General features: G+C 40.4%; 1 protein-coding gene across 1 annotated transcript in view; it reads right to left on the bottom strand.

Moving 5' to 3' along the window:
- Positions 1 to 3,654: 3,654 nt before the first annotated feature.
- LOC118399543 (E3 ubiquitin-protein ligase TRIM71-like) overlaps positions 3,655 to 20,527 on the bottom strand; it is a 48,334-nt gene continuing 31,461 nt past the window's right edge. The window contains exons 3-9 of the mRNA XM_035795711.2: positions 20,385 to 20,519; positions 13,955 to 14,059; positions 13,689 to 13,826; positions 13,140 to 13,475; positions 12,262 to 12,423; positions 11,903 to 12,097; positions 3,655 to 10,471 (exon numbers count right to left, since the gene is read on the bottom strand). Of these exons, the coding sequence (XP_035651604.1) occupies positions 9,953 to 10,471; positions 11,903 to 12,097; positions 12,262 to 12,423; positions 13,140 to 13,475; positions 13,689 to 13,826; positions 13,955 to 14,059; positions 20,385 to 20,519 (1,590 nt within the window). The 3' untranslated portion in view covers positions 3,655 to 9,952. The remainder of the gene's footprint in view (positions 10,472 to 11,902; positions 12,098 to 12,261; positions 12,424 to 13,139; positions 13,476 to 13,688; positions 13,827 to 13,954; positions 14,060 to 20,384; positions 20,520 to 20,527) is intronic.

Here is a 20,527-nt window from a genome sequence, read left to right as displayed (position 1 = left end):
TTAGGTATAATGTTTTAGGTATAATGTTTTAGGTATAATGTTTTAGGTATAATGTTTTAGGTATAATATTTTAGGTATAATGTTTTAGGTATAATGTTTTAGGTATAATATTTTAGGTATAATGTTTTAGGTATAATGTTTTAGGTATAATATTTTAGGTATAATGTTTTAGGTATAATGTTTTAGGTATAATGTTTTAGGTATAATATTTTAGGTATAATGTTTTAGGTATAATGTTTTAGGTATAATGTTTAGGTATAATATTTTAGGTATAATGTTTTAGGTATAATATTTTAGGTATAATGTTTAGGTATAATATTTTAGGTATAATGTTTTAGGTATAATATTTTAGGTATAATGTTTTAGGTATAATATTTTAGGTATAATGTTTTAGGTATAATGTTTTAGGTATAATGTTTAGGTATAATATTTTAGGTATAATGTTTTAGGTATAATGTTTTAGGTATAATGTTTTAGGTATAATGTTTTAGGTATAATATTTTAGGTATAATGTTTTAGGTATAATGTTTTAGGTATAATGTTTAGGTATAATATTTTAGGTATAATGTTTTAGGTATAATGTTTTAGGTATAATATTTTAGGTATAATGTTTTAGGTATAATATTTTAGGTATAATGTTTTAGGTATAATGTTTTAGGTATAATGTTTAGGTATAATATTTTAGGTATAATGATTTAGGTATAATATTTTAGGTATAATGATTTAGGTATAATATTTTAGGTATAATGTTTTAGGTATAATGTTTAGGTATAATATTTTAGGTATAATGATTTAGGTATAATATTTTAGGTATAATGTTTTAGGTATACTGTTTTAGGTATAATGTTTAGGTATAATATTTTAGGTATAATGTTTTAGGTATAATGCTTTAGGTATAATGATTTAGGTATAATATTTTAGGTATAATGTTTTAGGTATAATGTTTTAGGTATAATGTTTTAGGTATAATATTTTAGGTATAATGTTTTAGGTATAATGTTTTAGGTATAATGCTTTAGGTATAACCTGGGGCGGTAGGTAGCCTAGTGGTTAAGAGTGTTGGACTAGTAACCGAAAGGTTTGACAAGGTAAAAATCTGTCGTTCTGACCCTGAACAAGGCAGTTAACCCACTGTTCCTAGGCCGTCATTGAAAATAAGAATTTGTTCTTAACTGACTTGCCGAGTTAAATAAAGGTAAAATAAATCAAATAAAAGTGGGTATAATGCTTTAGGTATAATGCTTTAGGTATAATGCTTTAGGTATAATGCTTTAGGTATAATGTTTTAGGTATAATGCTTTAGGTATAATGCTTTAGGTATAATGCTTTAGGTATAATGCTTTAGGTATAATGCTTTAGGTATAATGCTTTAGGTATAATGCTTTAGGTATAATGCTTTAGGTATAATGCTTTAGGTATAATGCTTTAGGTATAATGTTTTAGGTATAATGCTTTAGGTATAATGCTTTAGGTATAATGCTTTAGGTATAATGTTTTAGGTATAATGCTTTAGGTATAATGCTTTAGGTATAATGCTTTAGGTATAATGCTTTAGGTATAATGCTTTAGGTATAATGCTTTAGGTATAATGTTTTAGGTATAATGCTTTAGGTATAATGCTTTAGGTATAATGCTTTAGGTATAATGCTTTAGGTATAATGCTTTAGGTATAATGCTTTAGGTATAATGCTTTAGGTATAATGCTTTAGGTATAATGCTTTAGGTATAATGCTTTAGGTATAATGCTTTAGGTATAATGCTTTAGGTATAATGCTTTAGGTATAATGCCAGGAGCCACAGTTCCATCTCCAACACCACCAAATCAACCGCTATGGGGACGTCAGCTAAAACGGATCTGATTGAATAGAGCCCTTAGTCTGACATGAGAACATTGTAGAGCTCTGTCAACAGAAAACTTCTTGCTGAACAACAAACAGATTGTTGGGATGATTGGGTGTGTGTGAATGACAATGTGTGTGTGTTTACTCAGGCGTAGCAACCTGGATCATCTCTCTGGCACTTTGTAGACAAGATAAGCCCTGTACAGCTAATTGGCTCCTCTGAGAACACACACACACACTGAAAATCATACATACACAGAAAAAAACACACACACACACACTCGCCTGCGCACACACGCAGTGTGTTGATTGGTGTGTGTGTGCAGTCATACTTAATGGTGTGTGTACTAAAAGGCACTTCCCCACCATCTGGTGGGTTTCACCAGGTGTATTGTGGGTTGTTGTGTCCTACTGTCATCTGAGTCGTGACTGAAACTCTTTCTGGACTGTGTGTGTGTGTGTGCTCAAGTGCACCATTGAAACAGTATGACATGTTACGTTATCTGGTTAAATGTACTAAGGCAATAGTGACATCAAGCTGTAGAGAGAGGCAACTACAGCTGGTACCACTACAGCTGGTACCACTACAGCTGGTACAGAGTAAACCAGTGGTCACCTACTTTGATCAGTTAAAAGTGTGCAGGCTTTAGCTTCAGCCCAGCAATAAGACACTTTTTGATCACCACATTGAATGGTTTGATGATTAAACTGCATTAGGTGTGAATTATCCCTGGACCAGAGTTGTTGAACACAATGTCTGGTACGGAAGGGATGGGCAACTTGAGATGTGTATGCATAATTTGTATTTGAATCATGCAACAACATTGATAGGAGATTTGTGCAACAACAAAAAAATCCAGTTATAGACAAGTATTTCAGGATTTAGCCCTAATTGATTTGAGGATGGGAATTCACATATCCTGCAACTTCCCCCTTCTCCACTAGGGGGCACAGTGTACAAAATGTACATTCCACTACATTTTTTAATTACTGTCATTTAGCAGACAAGTATCCAGTGTGACTTACAGTAGTGAGGTCATATATTTTAATACCTTTATTCATACTGATCCCCCGTGGGAATCAAACCCACAACCTTGGCGTTGCAAGCGCCATGCTCAACCGACTGACCACACGGGACCTGGATGCTAGTTTGATGGATGACGGTCTACTCCGCTGCACCATCAGAGTTCTAGATGCCCAATGTTCCTTTCTATTCTTGTTTTCCAAGAACTCCACTAAATCAGTTACATATATGAGCATTTCCCAAAAGCTTTCTGAATGGAGATACAGGGAAAATGAATGGTTTATACATGACTGTGCGAGAGAGAGAGAGAGAGAGAGAGAGAGAGAGAGAGAGAGAGATGAGATTAGTAGCACAGCCTACATACATCCATAATAATATGACCTTGAACGCATGCAGCTCTGTCCCCTGCAGCACAACAGGAGAGGGTACCAGAGTTCAAGGATCGCTTCGAACAAGAATGATACTAACTCTTACACAACGTAGGAGCTCAGTTGAGTTGATGAGATTTCTGTCTTCATTTTGAGCAAAACATTTTTTTTAGACAACTGCAAACCAAGGAGTTGGTCCGATGTGGTTATTGTCCTCCCCGTTGCTTCAGGGACAATATAGGAGCAATAGAGGCACAAGAGGACATTTCTCTCCAAAAGGGGTGAGATTCCTCCATGAGTGTTTGTGAAGGATATTCTTGAATTATAATAAACAATAAATAATCATAACAATGGTCAAACTTTCACACTTAATCATGAGATAGCTTGCAATTTATGAGAAAAAAAGAGCTCCAGACAGAAATCAATGAAATACAAGTTTATTTAAGTGTAAACCAAATAACTGCATAGGAAACGTTTAAAGTCCACAGAAGACAGAGTGTAGCAGGTAACCGATATATTATAGTCTACTTTGCCATATTTAGACTGAAGACCTGACATCGGCACTTCCACACCAACCACAGTGTGAAAGGGGGAAACACACAAACGCACACAGGTATGCGCATGCACATACACACACGAAAGTACACCAACACAAAACACTCATGGATGTGCGCCCCCCCCCCCACACACACACACATATAGAAGCACCAGCAGCACCCATCTAAACTTGGCTGGTCCCTGCCTTCCTCCTACCTCGTGGACTGAGAGGAGAATACATTCAGTGGATTTCTCTTCAACAACACGATGCAGCGCACAAACACACACACACTACCTGCCTCCACACAGGATACAAAACAGAACAGGGTCAAACTATTTTAAGACACAGCCACTTCTCTAGCCGTTAACTCCTTGTTTTATCTAGACAACTTGTTAGGACAACTCCTTGTTAAAAGCTGTGATGTTGAATTAGCTGTGCATTACTAAGCCCTGGAGGAATAGGCTTACAAAGAGTCTAAGTGTTGATAAACTGAGACTTAAAATTCTTAAAGATGCCATATTGTCACAAAAGCTCCATGACTGTAACATTCTAAATTGCAACTCAGTGGAACATCATTGGCATGGAATATTGGATGACAATGTGGCATCCGTTCTAATTCTCCAGACTCTGATTGGTTGGTAGTACAGTATCAGTCCTGTCCTGTGTTCCTGCTAGCAGCGGATAGGGTGTGATCAAAAATCAACATGAACTCCCAACAAACCCTTTTCTTTAAAAGCAATACATTCCAAAAGGGCCGCAGAGAGTCGTGTGGTCTGGAGTATTTGTCCTTTTGTGTTAATCAAACAATTGAAAAATGAAACAAAAAATAAAACATGAAAATAAAAGAGTACATTTGAGGGAGATTATCTAAAAAGCCCCCCAAAAATTATATGGTTATTTTCCAGATTGAAAACTAATGTGTACTATGCTAAACGGACACACACATAGAACTTTTGGTCGCGTTCCAGCCCGTCTTTACCACAGTCGTGCTGCACATCTCACAAAGCCTGTAGAGGTGTTTAAAAGCACAGGAACCATATAGAAATCTCATTGTTTGCACAGCGCAAATGCAAAACAAGAATGTCCTGAAACGTGACCAATGAGACCAGTACTGAGGTCATAACAGAAAGGTTCACTACATTATCACAAGGGGGGACATGTTTCACTGTGACACCCGCATCACTGGGGAGACATGTTACACTGTGACACCCACAAGGTAGGGACATAGAACTACCTGAGTTTCTTTTCTTTTTTATCTTTCAATTTTTTTTCATATTTTTATTTTCTTTAAAGATGATACAATCATTGACAGATGTCTAAGACCTTGCAGACTTTCCAGCTGGTGCAGTTTCACTTTTAAAAACATCTCTTCTTTTTCTTTTCTCTTAATGCTAAGAGAGGCCTGAAACAAAATGGTGGACAGAACCACAGGGGCCAATAAAACCCCCGCCCAACAGGAGTACAGGCGACCAATCACATCCTCCGAAGACATCACCACACTTCCCGGATATCAATGAGGGGGAATCAAGCGATTCTAGCGATGCTAGGCAGCTAAACTTGTCAATAAACCTAGCTTCTTTTCACAGATAGTGTATGAGGTTGCAAAAAACACTAGAGGGGGGTTAAAAAAAGCTGACTGTGCAGCTTTACAAGTTGTTGTTGTACTAACCGGCTCTGCTACATCTCTGTTTTAAGGGATGGCGAGTTGAGCTGTTTTTTTCCCCATCTCAGGATTCAAGACATGGCCAGTCGAGCACTGATTGGCTTCTGCAGAGCCTCTTGGTTACAGGAAATACATTCGCAAAGGTCAAAAGGTTAAATACATCCAATGTACTCCTAACACACATCTTTGGCTATATAATCATGATAAAATCATCCAGATTCAGTAACCCACCCATCTGAGTTTACAACACCCATTTATCTGTGAGGCGTTGGTTCACTGTAGAGAATTTTGAAAGAATGCAACAAATGAAAATAAAAACAATGAACAAAACAGTTTAAAATACATGTTTTTCCTCTTTAAGAGTGAAGACCTAAGGATCTTAAAGATAGAATTTCCTGCAACTTAATTTTAAAAAAAAAAAGATTGATTTCCTGCAACTTAATTTAAAAAAAGATTGATGCAGACTACACATTTCATATAGTAATACTGAAACCCATCGACAGATCATATCGGTGAAGCGGTTGTGGGTTCTAAGCAGCAGGGTCTGGGGACTCCAACTCACTTGCCCTTTAATGTGCTAACGTCTCCACTGTATTAACATGTAATAAACAGGCTTATTAATGTGAAATAAACATCTTATTCACTCAATGTGTTCCTATACACCACAGTTTTGCTTTGTCAAAGAGTTTGACTTTTACACTCATCTCAAAATAAATTACTATCCTCCTCAACCAACACTACGCTAACTCTAAAGTCCACACTTGTAAATGTTCTTACTGAGGAGAAATGGTGTATTGTGTTGAAATTAGAGGTCATTCTTGTACATCTAAGGGGAGTAAGATGGAGGTCCTAACTCTTTAGAGAGAACACTCCCTCTCCCGCTAACCCATGGCAACAAATGACAAGGGGTATCTTACATGATCATGTGCCTCTGACATCACTAAGACTCTAAGGCCAATCAGCCAACAGTGACATCACAATCACTCTCACTGTTGGACAATCAGGTTACAGCTCTGCTGATCTGCAAAATGAGGTAAAGCAAAAGGGGGCCAGCCCCCCTAAGTGCATCCAATCAAAGCACAGGGATCTGTCCCCAACTGCTTTGATTAGCTAAACACATATCTAGGATATAATGGTCCAATGACATTCTCCATCTATGACAGTGTCACTCTGATGCCAACTCCATTTGGCACCAAACTCTCACAGATATCTTTTTGGCACAATTCTCAGATCTGCATTATTTGGTTTCTCCATATAATTAAAAGGCATAATTCACCACACTTCTAAACAACCCACTCATGGACACAGTGTGAAGAGAAGGCCATTTGTAACTTGTAATTTCAAATTAAATGGAGATCTTTGGTCTGACAGGTGAGGTAACATGTATTAAATTGTGAGTTGAGGTAAAAGTAACATGAGGTATGTTAAAAAGTAAAGTAAAGTGAAACTAAGGTATACAGTCCATAAGAGAGACTTTATGTTTATAAGTTACTAGTCAACATACTTGAGAGGTAGGCCTATGTGTACTGTATGTAACATGAGGCATTTCAAGTGTGAGGTCAAATGTGTGCTGAGGTATATTTGCAAAATGACATTTGTATGTTGATGAGGTCTGAGAATATAGGTCCTGTAACAATATGTATATGCAAGTTACTGGTTGAGGTAGGCTACATTAGAATTGAGATACACATGAGTAAATGTGAGGAATATGAAAGTTGAGGTATATATATGTTGAGGTAAATGAAGAGATGTGTAAGTTGATGTAAATTAGGATGGAAAGTGCAGGCCTACTCTTTCCTCTGAGGTAAGAAGTTCAGTCAGCGACCCACTAATAGCGCCCATACCGCTGGGCTAGGATATGCTAAGGGAGTGGCTAACTTTACAAGGGAAAGGGGTATTTACAACCCCTCTAACAGTTCCACCTCAGAGGTGATAAATCAGGAATCTGTTAGCACTCAATGGTTGTGTAGGCTGAGATGCTAATGCTAATAAGGGATGCTAGTTATGAGTCAGTGTCACGTTAACATAGGTGGTGATGCTAGACTGAAATCACACACATATACTCTTTGGTTGCTGTGCGATATGGTCTGGTTTCAGACCTTTCTACAACGTTCTCCTCAGACGTGGGCCTGAAAAGTACTTCAAAATCAAACCTACATAAACCTATTGAGTTTTTTATGGCTGGGATTCTTGTCTCAACAGGATGTTACAGTACTGTGTGAATGTTAATAATATTTCACCACAGTTGGCCCTATATTCCTCTTCTCCCCACCTGACTGTGATTGACAGCATTGGCAGTGCTTTGAATGCATCTTTTTGGTGAGAGTTGGAGGGTTTTAGACCTCCAACACTAATGATTAAACAACAAAGTGTTTCTTTCAATTTGTAGTTCTTTAGATGCCAAACCTACAGGTGGCCGTTGTGCAGAAATTCTATCTTTGGTTGACTCCACTAGCTGGGCTCTACCGGTATATACCTCCATCTTTTGGAGGTCAGGTCCCAGATTCACAAAACACTTCTTACGCAAAAACTTAAGAAGCTTCTTAAGAAAGAAAATAAGAATTTCATAAGATAGTTCGTAAGTGCAATTCCTCAACAATATCTTAAGATGTAATGATTTTCTTACGAACTTCTCAAATATCTTCTTACAAATCTTAAGATGTTTGTTGCTAGGGAACCATTTTAGCTATCTAGCTAGCAATTGCAATCATGTTAGCATATTTCTTACTGAGATTACTGTTCTAAAATATGTTCTTGGGTTTAAAATAATCAATACTGAAACTTTCAGATGAAGTTTGTGAGTGAATTAAACATGTTCAATTGCTTTTTAGATTTTCTTCTCTCACGGCCCTGAGTTTAAGACAACGGTTTAAAAACATTTCCAATAACTTTTTTTATGCACATGTTCCGGAACACTCTCTCTCTCCAGCATTCCAGACTGGAAGTTAATAAATAGGGAGGGGCTTTGCAGTGACATCACAAGGGGATTAGATTCAATTCTAGGCCCCAAGGGCAAATCGGAATGCCCCACAAATCAACACACAATCCAACCCTGATCTCTTATTAGCTCTCACTGTTGTCGGTCACGTCCTGTGGACAGTTACTCAAGATGCTCTCTTTATGGAGGCATCGTTCTCCACCTGCATCATTCACAACAAGATGTCACTCCGACACGATTCCTAATCAATAACTGATACAACATCCTGATAACTCCAGATAAACTTCTGAAATACTTTGGTGGGCCCTCTGTTTCAGAGTAGACAAACACTCTTTTTTTTTTGCATTTTCATTATTTTTCTTATACTGTATATAGATCCAGCATGCTTTGCTTAATCAATCATGAACATATTCCTGTAATACTTTGATGCCTGACAGGGGAATCAACAATAGTCAATTGATAATAGGATCATTTGGGACAGCAGGGACAATCTCCCCACAACAACGACTACCTCGTGATTCCAACCAATCATCAAACCGCATCTGCCCCAGTTCCGCTGCGATCTATAATCAATAAACTAGTAAAACTTAAAGGAGATTCTTCTGATTCTACTGATCAGTTTTACCTCAACATCAGTCTCCTCCTGTGGCTTGAGCTAACTAACTAACTAACTAACTATTTAACTAACGCTGAATCAGTCTAAACAGGGTTGGCATTACATAAAACCCTCTCTTCTTCTTTTGACAGTGCCATGACACTACACATTGAGAGATGAGGGGGCAATTCTAAACAGAGATTTACTAACTAACAAGCTACCCTAAATCTAGATAACATAAAATGACACCACTGAACGCTCTAGACTACACTACAGGTCAGGTCGGGCTTCTAAAACCAGAACTAAACATGCAGCGTAGAACTACAGCATCCGAGTGTCTCAGCAACAAAACACATTACCCAAGATGCACAGCATGAATCCTATTAATCCTGTGCAAATATATATATATATATATATATATATATAAAAAAAACATTTTTATGTTGCTCTTTAAATAAAATTCAGTTTTGAGGTAGACTTTCTTTTCTTCTTTGTAAAACTTGACGGACTAGACCTCTGCTCGGAGAGTGTGAGTACATTCATAAAGAACTAGATGAGGTAGGTGGTGGAGCAGTGGGTTCAATATTTCAAGAAATGTGAGAAAAGTCCCTGAGATGGCGATTTGAGGAGAGTTTAGCGAGAGAGCTTTGAGCAGTTGAGATAGAAAAAATAGAAATTACGGATATCTTTTTTGTCACTTTCACTAATGATTATCAATCATCTTAGTGGTCCCCTTTGTCATACAGTATACCACAATCTGAAGCTAAATGTAAAGAAATACAAACAATAATCAACAAATTCGTTTTCCCTTAATTTCGTAATAAAGTATTTCCGTCTGCTCTGTTCATCTCTCTGTTTAAACTGTCCTCTCTGTGTGTCTGTCTGTTGATTCCTCCTCTCTTTTATTTCCTCTCCCAAACTGAGAAACAGAGAGCAAAAAAAGCGAGAAAAAGAACGAAAGAAAGCAAAAAGTTATTAGAACTCTTCAAAACTTGAGGATGCGGTTGTTTCCAAAATCGACGACCACGATGACTCCGTCAGGCGTCACGGCAACACCGGAGGGGCGGTCCATCTGTCCAAAGCCACTCCCTTGCATACCAAATTTACATAAGAAGTTCCCGTTGGGCTCGAATACCTGCACCCGGTGGTTCCTCGAGTCAGCCACGATGATCCGGTTCTCCTGGTCCACAGCCACGCCCTGCGGACGCAGAAACTGCCCGTTACCGGTTCCCTCTGAGCCCAAGAACCGGGCAGACTGGCAGTCCGGCCGGATCACCAGCAGACGATGGTTGTTGAAGTCGGTGACGACCAGGTGGTCCTCGTGGTTGAAGGCGACGCCGCGCGGTGAGTCAAAGTGTTTCCACAGAGCGCCTTCAAAGCCGTACTTGTTGATGAAGGACCCATCAGGGCCAAAGAGCTGGACACGGTGGTTCCTGGTGTCAGAGACCAGTATCTTCCCTGCAGAATTCACCGCCACATCCCAGGGGTAGTTGAACTGCCCGTTCTACAATAGAGTAGAGTAGAATATCATTATTAGTTAAGCTCTAAAAGTTTGTGTGTATATACTGTAAGTAAGAGTGTGTGTGTGTGTGTGTGTGTGTGTGTGTGTGTGTGTGTGTGTGTGTGTGTGTGTGTGTGTGTGTGTGTGTGTGTGTGTGTGTGTGTGTGTGTGTGTGTGTGTGTGTGTGTGTGTGTGTGAGAGAGAGAGAGAGAGAGAGACTGATTTCCCTATCCCATCTGGACAAGAGGAATACATGTGTAAGAATGCTGTTCACTGACTATATCTCGGCATTCAACACCATAGTACCCTCCAAGCTCATCATTAAGCTCGAGGCGCTGGGTCTGAACCCCGCCCTGTGCAACTGGGTCCTGGACTTCCTGACGGGCCGCCCCAGGTGGAGAAGGTAGGAAACAACACGTCCACTTCCCAGATCCTCATCACTGGGGCCCCACAAGGATGCGTGCTCAGCCCCCTCCTTTACTCCCTGTTCACCCATGACTGCGTGGCCATGCATGCCTCCAACAATTAGGCCTGTTTACCAACAATGACAACACAGCCTACAGGGAGGTGAGGGCCCTGGGAGTGTGGTGCCAGGAAAATAACCTCTCACCCAACGTCAATAAAACTAAGAAGCTGATCATGGACTTGAGGAAACAGCAGAGGGAGCACCCCCATCCACATTGACGGGACCGCAGTGGAGAAGGTGGAAAGATTCAAGTTCCTCGGCGTACACATCACTGACAACCGGAAATGGTCCACCCACACAGACAGTGTAGTGAAGAAGGCGCAACAGCACCTCTTCAACCTCAGGAGGCTGAAGAAATCTGGCTTGGCACCTAAAACCTTCACAAACTTTTACAGATGCAAAATTGAGAGCATCTTATCGGGCTGTATCACCGCCTGGTACGGCAACTGCACCGCCCTGTGCGGTTTGCCCAACGCATCACCGGGGGTAAGCTACCTGACCTCCAGGACACCTACAGCCCCGATGTCGCAGAAAGGCCAAAAAGATAATCAAGGACAACAACCACCCGAGCCACGAGAGACTTAAAAACAGCTTATATCTCAAGGCCATCAGACTGTTAAATAGCCATCACTAGCACATTAGAGGCTGCTGCCCTATATACACTTTAATAACGGAACACTAGTCACTTTAATAATGTTTACATATTTTGTATTACTCATCTCATATGTATATACAGTATTGTATCCTATTCTCATGTCTTAGTCTATGCCGCTTTGATATTGCTCGTCCAAATATTTATATATCCTTAATTCCATTCCTTTACTTTAGATTGTGTGTATTGTTAGATATTACTGCACTGTTGGAGCTAGAAACACAAGCATTTCGCTACACCCACAATGACATCTGCTAAACATGTGTATGTGGCAAATAACATTTGATTTGGATTTTATTTGATTGAGAGTTTCTACCTTAGTGCCCTTCTCGCCGAACTTGAGCATGAACTGCCCGTCGAAAGTGAACACCTGCACGCGGTGGTTGTCTTTGTCCGCCACGATGATCCGGCGTTGGCTGTCGCATGCCACGCCCGCTGGACGGTCAAACTGACCGGGGCGAGAACCCAGGGAGCCAAACTTGTGGTAGAAGGCACCGCACGGCTTAAAGATCTGGACGATAGGAGTAGTAGCAGAAGGACATTTTTTTTGTTTTACTTGATATTAGGTTGCCACTGTACACGCAATCCTTCAGCTCTCACTATAGAAACAACATTTCTCCTTAGGATTACAGCTGACACCAAACCAATCCACGACATGAAATGAATGAAACCCACCTGTACGCGGTTGTTACTGCGGTCGGCCACCACCACGTATCCCTCCTTGTCCACGCTGATCCCCCAGGGGCGACACAGCTGCCCCTCCCCCTCCCCCTCACCACCGAATGCAGACACCGGGGACCCCAGGGCGCCATAGCTCCGCCCAGACTTCACTAGCACCTTAGAACACAGGCAGGGAGAATGTTAACATTCTAACTTAACATTCTACATTACCTTCTGCAATGTTAAAGTTGAATTATTCTATTGTTGCTTAAGACAGGGGTTCCCCAAGTTTTTCACTCAGGCCCAACTCCCAGCATTGGGGAACATACCAGCCCCCCCTGTGTGCGCGCACATGAGCCACGTCTATTTCTATGAGAACAAGCACGGTTCATGATACATACGGTTCACACCCCTCTTGTTGGCAGAGAGGACCTTATGCAGGTTTAATGCTTTTTTCCTGCAATTCTACACATTTTATGATGGGGTGCAGAGAAAATGTTGCATTTTCTTGCATCTTGCAATTTGATACATTTTGCCATGTCTAATGTGTATTCATGTGATATTTGAGAGACTCAAATATTACTACAAAATATATGTGTTAAAAAACCTAACTAAAAAATGTTAGCTGAAATGGGCTATTTGATCTGGACATTTCTGACAAGTTATAAATGCCTCTCTGAGGTCTGACATGACAAGAGGAACTGATGATGCACTGCCCAATTTAGAAAATGACTGTTGTGCATTCTACTATTACAACTTTCAAGAGTAAGTTGAAAGACGGAATGAGTTCCTTAAAAAAAAAGGCACGCCCCAATGTTTGGGAACCACTGGCTTAAGATGGTTATATATATATTAGTTGGTTGTTGTAACTAAAACAATAATATACATTTTACCTTAAAGGGGCTACCCATGATGTGCTGGTTACAGACCAGAACTGACACCAGATATTCTCCCTCTGCTTTGGGCAGATAGCTGACTGTGTATGACCCGTTCAGGTGGTCACACACCTCGGCAGCCGACAGGTTACCATCCACTGCTGCCATCACTACTGCTGACACCGCGTCACCGCCCGAGAGGCGGGGCTCCCCGTCATGGTCGTAGCCAATCACGGTGAAGGAGGCAGGCTTGCCACGGAGTGCGGTCTTTAGGCCCTCTCCATGAGCTTTGGTGACGGTAGCGAACGCTCCGCTACTGATCAGCCCCATGGACTGGATGGCTATGTACAGGGCCTGGGAGAGATAATAATGATATCATATCAATAATATGGACGAGTGGATACAGAAAAATGATGTACAAGAAATTGGCAGACAAGTCAATAATTTCATTAGTCCAAAGAGACCAGAAATTTGGCAGCAGTGTTGTACTATTACTGTAACAGTCAATAACATTGGCTCAGAGTGCACAGAGAGCCCACATATCTCTAACATAATGCGGTTATTTACCTGGTCTGGAGGCATGAACATGAACCTGTCGTCTTCCTGTGGCTGCAGCAGGCCTCTGAGAGACTTGAGCTCCTGGATCTGGGTCAGCATGCGCTCTCTGGCCAGCAGCACGTCCAGGTGACGGCCCTCGTCGAGCACCTGATGTTAAGTTATGAAGTGAGAAGACACAGACACCATATAATGACTTTAATGCCTTTGGACATTGTATTTAAAACTTGTTCGCCTTGCGTCCCCCCCTGTAGGGGGACATGCAACTTCTTCCATACCTGAGTGACGGCTGCAATGGTGCTGTCCAGCTTGGTCAGGTTCTGATGCAGCTTCTCTACCTGCAGGTACAGAGACTTGGCTTTCAGCTGGCGGATCTTCTCAACCTGGGAGAGGGGGGAGAGGGAACAGGAGAGGGGAGGGAGGGTGGGAGAAGGGTAAAGAGAGAGATTCATTCATTGGGTAAGGGCAACCTCCAGTAGTGTGAAAATGGTTTTGCTCTCAATCAGGGGTATGATTTACTGCATATATATTTTATGAATATGGATAGCAACAGAATGACATACCTAGAGTAGAAAAGAGGAGAGATATTATTTCCACTTCATTTCTCAACTCCCAATATTGAGTAAATGACACTCATTGAAGCTAATTACACTAACATAGGCTTTGAAAAAGCACCCGCAATAACCAGTCGCAGCAATTATTATTTTTATGTATTTATTTTACCCTTATTTTACCAGGTAAGTTGACTGAGAACACATTCTCATTTACAGCAATGGTCTGGGGAATAGTTACAGGGGAGAGGAGGATGAATGAATTGGAAGCTGGGGATGATTAGGTGGACATGAGTGCAGCTGGCTTTTGGTAAGCTTTCTTCACTTGAACATACATTTTTGCCAACACGACTAACCTTTGTTTAACCAGCTAAACAGCTGCTCTTAGCAAAAATATATTTGGAGTTTCCTTTCTAGCCAATAGGCTATGTTAGAGTTTATACTTCCTCTTTGCGTCAAAATAATGAAAAGCTATTTACCAAATCTATACATTTTTAAATGTTGATTACTTCTCCTTTCCATTATCATTCATCTGGTGAGAAGGCAATACATACAGGATTGCCTGGGCAGGGATCCCTGGGTAGCTAGTTTTCCTGGATGGGGGTCTCTGGGCAAGAAATGTTTGAAGACCCCTGCTCTAAATGATTGGGTTCCCTGAGTAGCTGGTTTGCCTGGGCAGGGATCCCTGGGTAGCTAGTTTGCCTGGATAGGGGTCTCTGGGCAAGAAATGTTTGAAGACCCCTGCTCTAAATGATTGGGTTCCCTGAGTAGCTGGTTTGCCTGGGCAGGGATCCCTGGGTAGCTAGTTTGCCTGGATAGGGGTCTCAGGGCAAGAAATGTTTGAAGACCCCTGCTCTAAATGATTGGGTTCCCTGAGTAGCTGGTTTGCCTGGGCAGGGATCCCTGGGTAGCTAGTTTGCCTGGATAGGGGTCTCTGGGCAAGAAATGTTTGAAGACCCCTGCTCTAAATGACACAAAGTGTAGAATGTAAATCAGTATACAGATTATAGTGACCTTTCAAAGACCTTTCAAACCAAGAGGTTTTCCCACTATCTTCAACATCCTGACATCTATTTATAAATTAAAGGTATTGCCGCCAACCGACCAAGTCATGATTGTAGTAAAGTTCTGCCTATGGCTTAGTATGAAATGGAGTCGTAATGCCGCGGCAAAATTGGCACGCACTACGCTCTTGATGGTTGCTAGGCAGCGCCCGTTACTACTGTATTCCTACCAGTTCTAAACTTTGCAAGGCATGTCACTTCACCCATCTCTTTGCATAGCCCACCACATGCACTGTTTTCTTAACCACAACTGGATGGATCAATAAAGAATTACTGCGGGATGAATATCACTGATGAAAATATTGAAATAAAGTGGACTAATGCAAATACAGGCATCAAATTGTTGCTTACTGAAACTCCAAAAGTCATCCAATTGTTACAATATATTTGAAGCAATAGCCTACCAGTGTGTGTTCAACTATTTCAGAGCCGTTGTATTCTGCTTGGAGACACGCGTGGGGACTCGTTTTGATAAATCCATCACTGGAATCTCCAATTGAATATTGGTTACGCTACAACTAGGCTGTGGAAATGTTAGCTAAGTTGAGGTAAGTGCTGCTCATCAGAACATTTTTCCAGCATGTTATGTAACTTATCGAGTGGAATATTTTGCTCTTCACTCTGTCGCTTAGTAACCTAGGACTACTCTCAACCAAAAGCCTGTGACTTGTCTTAATCATCAATGTGATTTTGTTTCTCTGGTTGGGAAAATATCTATCGCTGATCAGAAACATTTAGCATGCAATAATGTAGCCAAAATCAAGTGTAGGTCTATTATTTTGATCGGTCGTGGATAGGCAACTTCAAAATCCCGCAGAGGTTGTGAAATATGAACACTAGACGCACATGCTTTTGAAAATATAGATTGCTATTGTTTTCTATTGGTATCTTGATGATGCTTCTACATCTGCATTGCTTGCTGTTCTGGGGTTTACGCTGATGTAAAAAGGGCTTTAAAAATACATTTGATTTGATTGAATGTAAGTCCCTACGCCTGCTGCCAAACAAAGCTGAGTAAGAGTAGGAAAGAGATGAAACGTGTATCAAAGACGCATGGGGAAAATATGTATGTTGGGGAAATATTATTTGTATTTGATCCGGTATATTTTATTATATTCTTAGCCTACTATAAAACATGTATGTTGACTGTGATCAGTGGTGTAAAGTAAACATTATTTAAAGTACTACTTAAGTAGTTTTATTGGGTATCTTGACTATTTATATCATTGACAAATTTTACTTTACTACATTCCTAAACAAGATTATGTACTTTTTACTCCATACATTTTCTCTGACACCCAGAAGTAGTCGTTAAATTTTGAATGCTTATCAGGACAGAAAATGGTCCAATTCGCACACTTATCAAGAGAATATCCCTGGTCATCCCTACTGCTTCTGATTTGGCGGACTCACTAAACACAAATGCTTTGCTTTTAAATTATGTCTGAGTGTTGGCTATCCGTAAATAAAAAAATAAAACAACTAAATTGTGCCGTCTGATTTGCTTAATATAAGAGATTTAAAAATTATTCATACTTTTACTTTTGATAATTAAGTATATATTAGCAACTACATAAAATGTTTATACTTAAGTATATTTCAAACACAATTGTTCTGGCCCCTGTAGTTGGGTTTGAATTTGTTTAGGCTATCGTGTGATTCCATTGATGACCACATGGGGGCCACTATCCTGTGTTGATGTGTGTTGTTCCTTTAATACGCTAAATCCTGTAGAATAAAAATGGTTTACATTTCAAAATGGTGAAAGTCACATTGTGGAGCTGCAGACATTATGAAACTCCATCCTTCTTGCTATCATTTTGTAGAAGCATTGCCTGAAAGTAAAATTAATCATAACATATTTGGCATTCAACTCATGATGATATTTTGTATGAATGGTTGTTTTTAATGAGATTCGTGAATCTTCTTGATAGCCACATGGATGTCTGTTCAGTGCATTTGATCTTGTCATGTCTTGGGGAATCATTTACATCCAATTTAAGTCATACTCATTGTTCTTTTCTTTCTATATTTCAGTTTTGCTAATTTCTGTCACTATTACTGTATCTACGAAGTGGTGGCAATAAATCAACACAGTAGCTGTACCGAGTTCATCTATCTGCTGAGCTTAAGAAGGGGACTCTTGTGAGGGCAGAATACAACTACTTTTAGACTTTAACTGGCTGACTTTCTTTTACTTGAGTCATTTTCTTGTAAGGTATCTTTCCTTTTACTCAAGTATGAGAATTGAGTACTTTTTCCCACCACTGACTGTGATCAGGGGAGCCTAACTGTGTCTTGTCTGTTTAACGAACAAAATAACTATTGATTTCATGTGCATTGCAGAGCCATGTAGCCTATAGGCTTCACACACCAGTAACATCAAACTCAAAATATGCCCTTCTATTCTTTTGAAAATACATTTTATTGGTAATGTTTCTTAGGACCTGCCTAAACTAATGAATAATGGATTTCTTTGTGATTGTGTACATTCAATGATTTTAGTCAAATAGGCGTCCGCCCACATCGGCCCACTCTATTCCCAGTCCTATACGACACTGCATGGGCACGGGAGATATAGAAGGGGTCATGTGGTAAAAATGGGACTGTAGGAATTGGGCTCTAAAAAACTGCAGATTTTTTGTTTTGTTTACAGGCAACATACCGTAAAGTATGTAAAGGGTAATACAGTGACATTACTGACTGAAAAGACCATTCAACAGAGGAAGGAGGGATGGGGGATGGGGGGGGGGGTAATAACATTACTACACAAAACTTAACAAAAGGCCAACCTCTTCCTATGTTAAAGAGAAGGACTAAACCCCCAGCCGGTCTGGTTCTATGTTAAATAGAGCCTTTTAGCAGAGACAAAGGAGGCTCTAAAAGAGAGAGGGGGTCTTTGTTAGACCCTGTTGGAAGTAGAAGTGTGGTTTGAATCAGGGATAATCCTGTTACGGAGACGGGAGGAGCCCCCAACCTGGATCTTTCTGTCTCACACACACAGACTTGCACACACATGCGTGCACAATTAATGGTTAAACCACACAACAGAAATCTCACTATCTCCTCTTTAGGTGTACTCCTTCTCCATCCCTCACTCATGCACGCGCACTCACACACACAAAAGACTGCTTAGATTTCTAAGAGAAAGAGCGAGTGTGTGTGTGTGTAACGGGGTTAGCCTTTAATGACTTTATCAGGAGAGAAAAGTGAAGCTGGGTTCTGTGGGTATATATGAGGGCTTTAAAGAGAGAGCAAGGTAAGTGAAAACCTCCTCTATTATTTTCTGACCTCACACACACAAGCTGGGCGATATGGACAAAAATCTATATCGCGATAAATTGCCTGAATTTATGCGATAAACCATAGTTTTAAAAAAAACTACTACTACTACTACTAGTTTGATGCTTGTAGCCATAAATTGGCCCAATAATCACCCATATTAGCAAACATATTTATTTTAAATGTCACATTTCTCTAGTATAGGCTACTTATCGTGGCTACTCAATGAACGATATCAGCAAAATGCCGATAAGGGATCCTTTAAGGTCATTTTCGGTTTATCGTCCCAGGTCTAACATGCGCGGACACAAACGCCGTCAGCAGCTGCAGCTTTTAATGCTGCTAGCGGAAGGCTATGAGTAAAGGTTGGTTTTAATGGTAGACTGGTGAGGATCAGGTTAAAGCTATGGGTCCACACCTGACAGGTAAAGACATGAAGGGTGTGTGTGCGTGTGGCAGGCCAGCAAGTGTCCTTTTGAATATATGATGAAAACCATGATCTCCTCTCGCCAGCCCCTAAACCTTTCGAACACACAACCAAACATACCCGCTCACACAAATATGAGTATTCTGCATTTAAAAAAAAATCTACTTGATATTCATCATCGCCAGCACGACCCCAAATGTGTAAACAGCAATTAGTAAGCAAGGCCTACTCATAATTGGTTAAAATCGCATAATGTATATGATTATAATGATTATGCTGTTGGAAACATTTATCTTCCTTTATCTTTTTTTTCTACAAAACATAGAAACATGACATTTTCACATATGTTGATGGTGGTGCTGAAGATGATGAATATGAAGATATTTCCCTTTGCATTTCCCTTTAAATCAAATCATATTTTCCTTTAACTTGTCTGTGAGTATGTGCATATGTTACCACTGGCTCTCTGGGTTTCACATGAGTTGATATATCTTATTATTGAGCTCCAACAGCAGCCCATTTTTATTCTAAATCCAAGACTTCCTCTTCAGAGTCAGATTGAGTTGTGTATCAGAGTCTGGAGATACTGGGTACAGCTTACTCGGTTTGTTATTGAATCTTCAATGGGTCAGGTTTCACTCTGCATTTAGGCCAGGTAAAGAGAGAGGTTCGTAAACACTGGCTGAGTCAAACACAAACACACACAGAAACACACACAAAGCACTAGTAAAGTCTAAGTGATGTTGGTGGACAGGGAGAATTAGGCCCCCGCTTCCTGGTTCTGAGGCCTGGGGCCACATGGTCATACCTGTGTCAGGCAACACGTGTAAAAATCCAACATACCACACCTCACATTCCAGCTACATGCAAATACTCCCCTACACCGTTAGGTGGGTATGCAGACATGTAGAACCAAACATGTGGAATCAGTGTCTAGAGGTGTGAACAGATTCCCAACAGTGGAGGCTGCTGAGGGGAGGACGGCTCATAACAACGGCTGGAACGGAGCAAATGGAATGGCATCAAACACATGGAAACCATGTTTTTGATGTATTTGATACCATTCTACTCCAGCCAATACCACGAGCCCGTCCTCCCTAATTAAGGTGCCAACAACCTCCTGTGATTCCCACTTCATAACATGTCTACTGTAGAAACACACCTTTTGTTTAAAACAGGTCAGTCAAACAGTAACTGAACACCTGTCAAACCAGCTCTTTAACCATGTAAACTAGAGAGAGAGAAAGAGAGAGAGAGAGAGAGAGAGAGAGAGAGAGAGAGAGAGAGAGAGAGAGAGAGAGAGAAGACAAGAGACACAGAGACAGACACACAGAGACAGACACACAGAGACAGACAAAACAGGTGGAGAAAAGAAAAGACTTGCCCTCCAGAGTAACTGACACTCTCTCTCCTCCAGGGCTTTCTTGTGTCTGAGGATGATGTTCTTCACCTCTGTCTGAACCAACTTGGCCTTGATCTCTACCTGCTCCACTATGGCCTGGGCTTTCTCCATACTCAGCTAGAACA

This window comes from Oncorhynchus keta, chromosome 20 (genome assembly GCF_023373465.1).
Source record: "Oncorhynchus keta strain PuntledgeMale-10-30-2019 chromosome 20, Oket_V2, whole genome shotgun sequence".
NCBI classification, from domain to species: Eukaryota; Metazoa; Chordata; class Actinopteri; order Salmoniformes; family Salmonidae; genus Oncorhynchus; species Oncorhynchus keta.
This window is presented reverse-complemented; position numbering and strand designations above follow the sequence as displayed.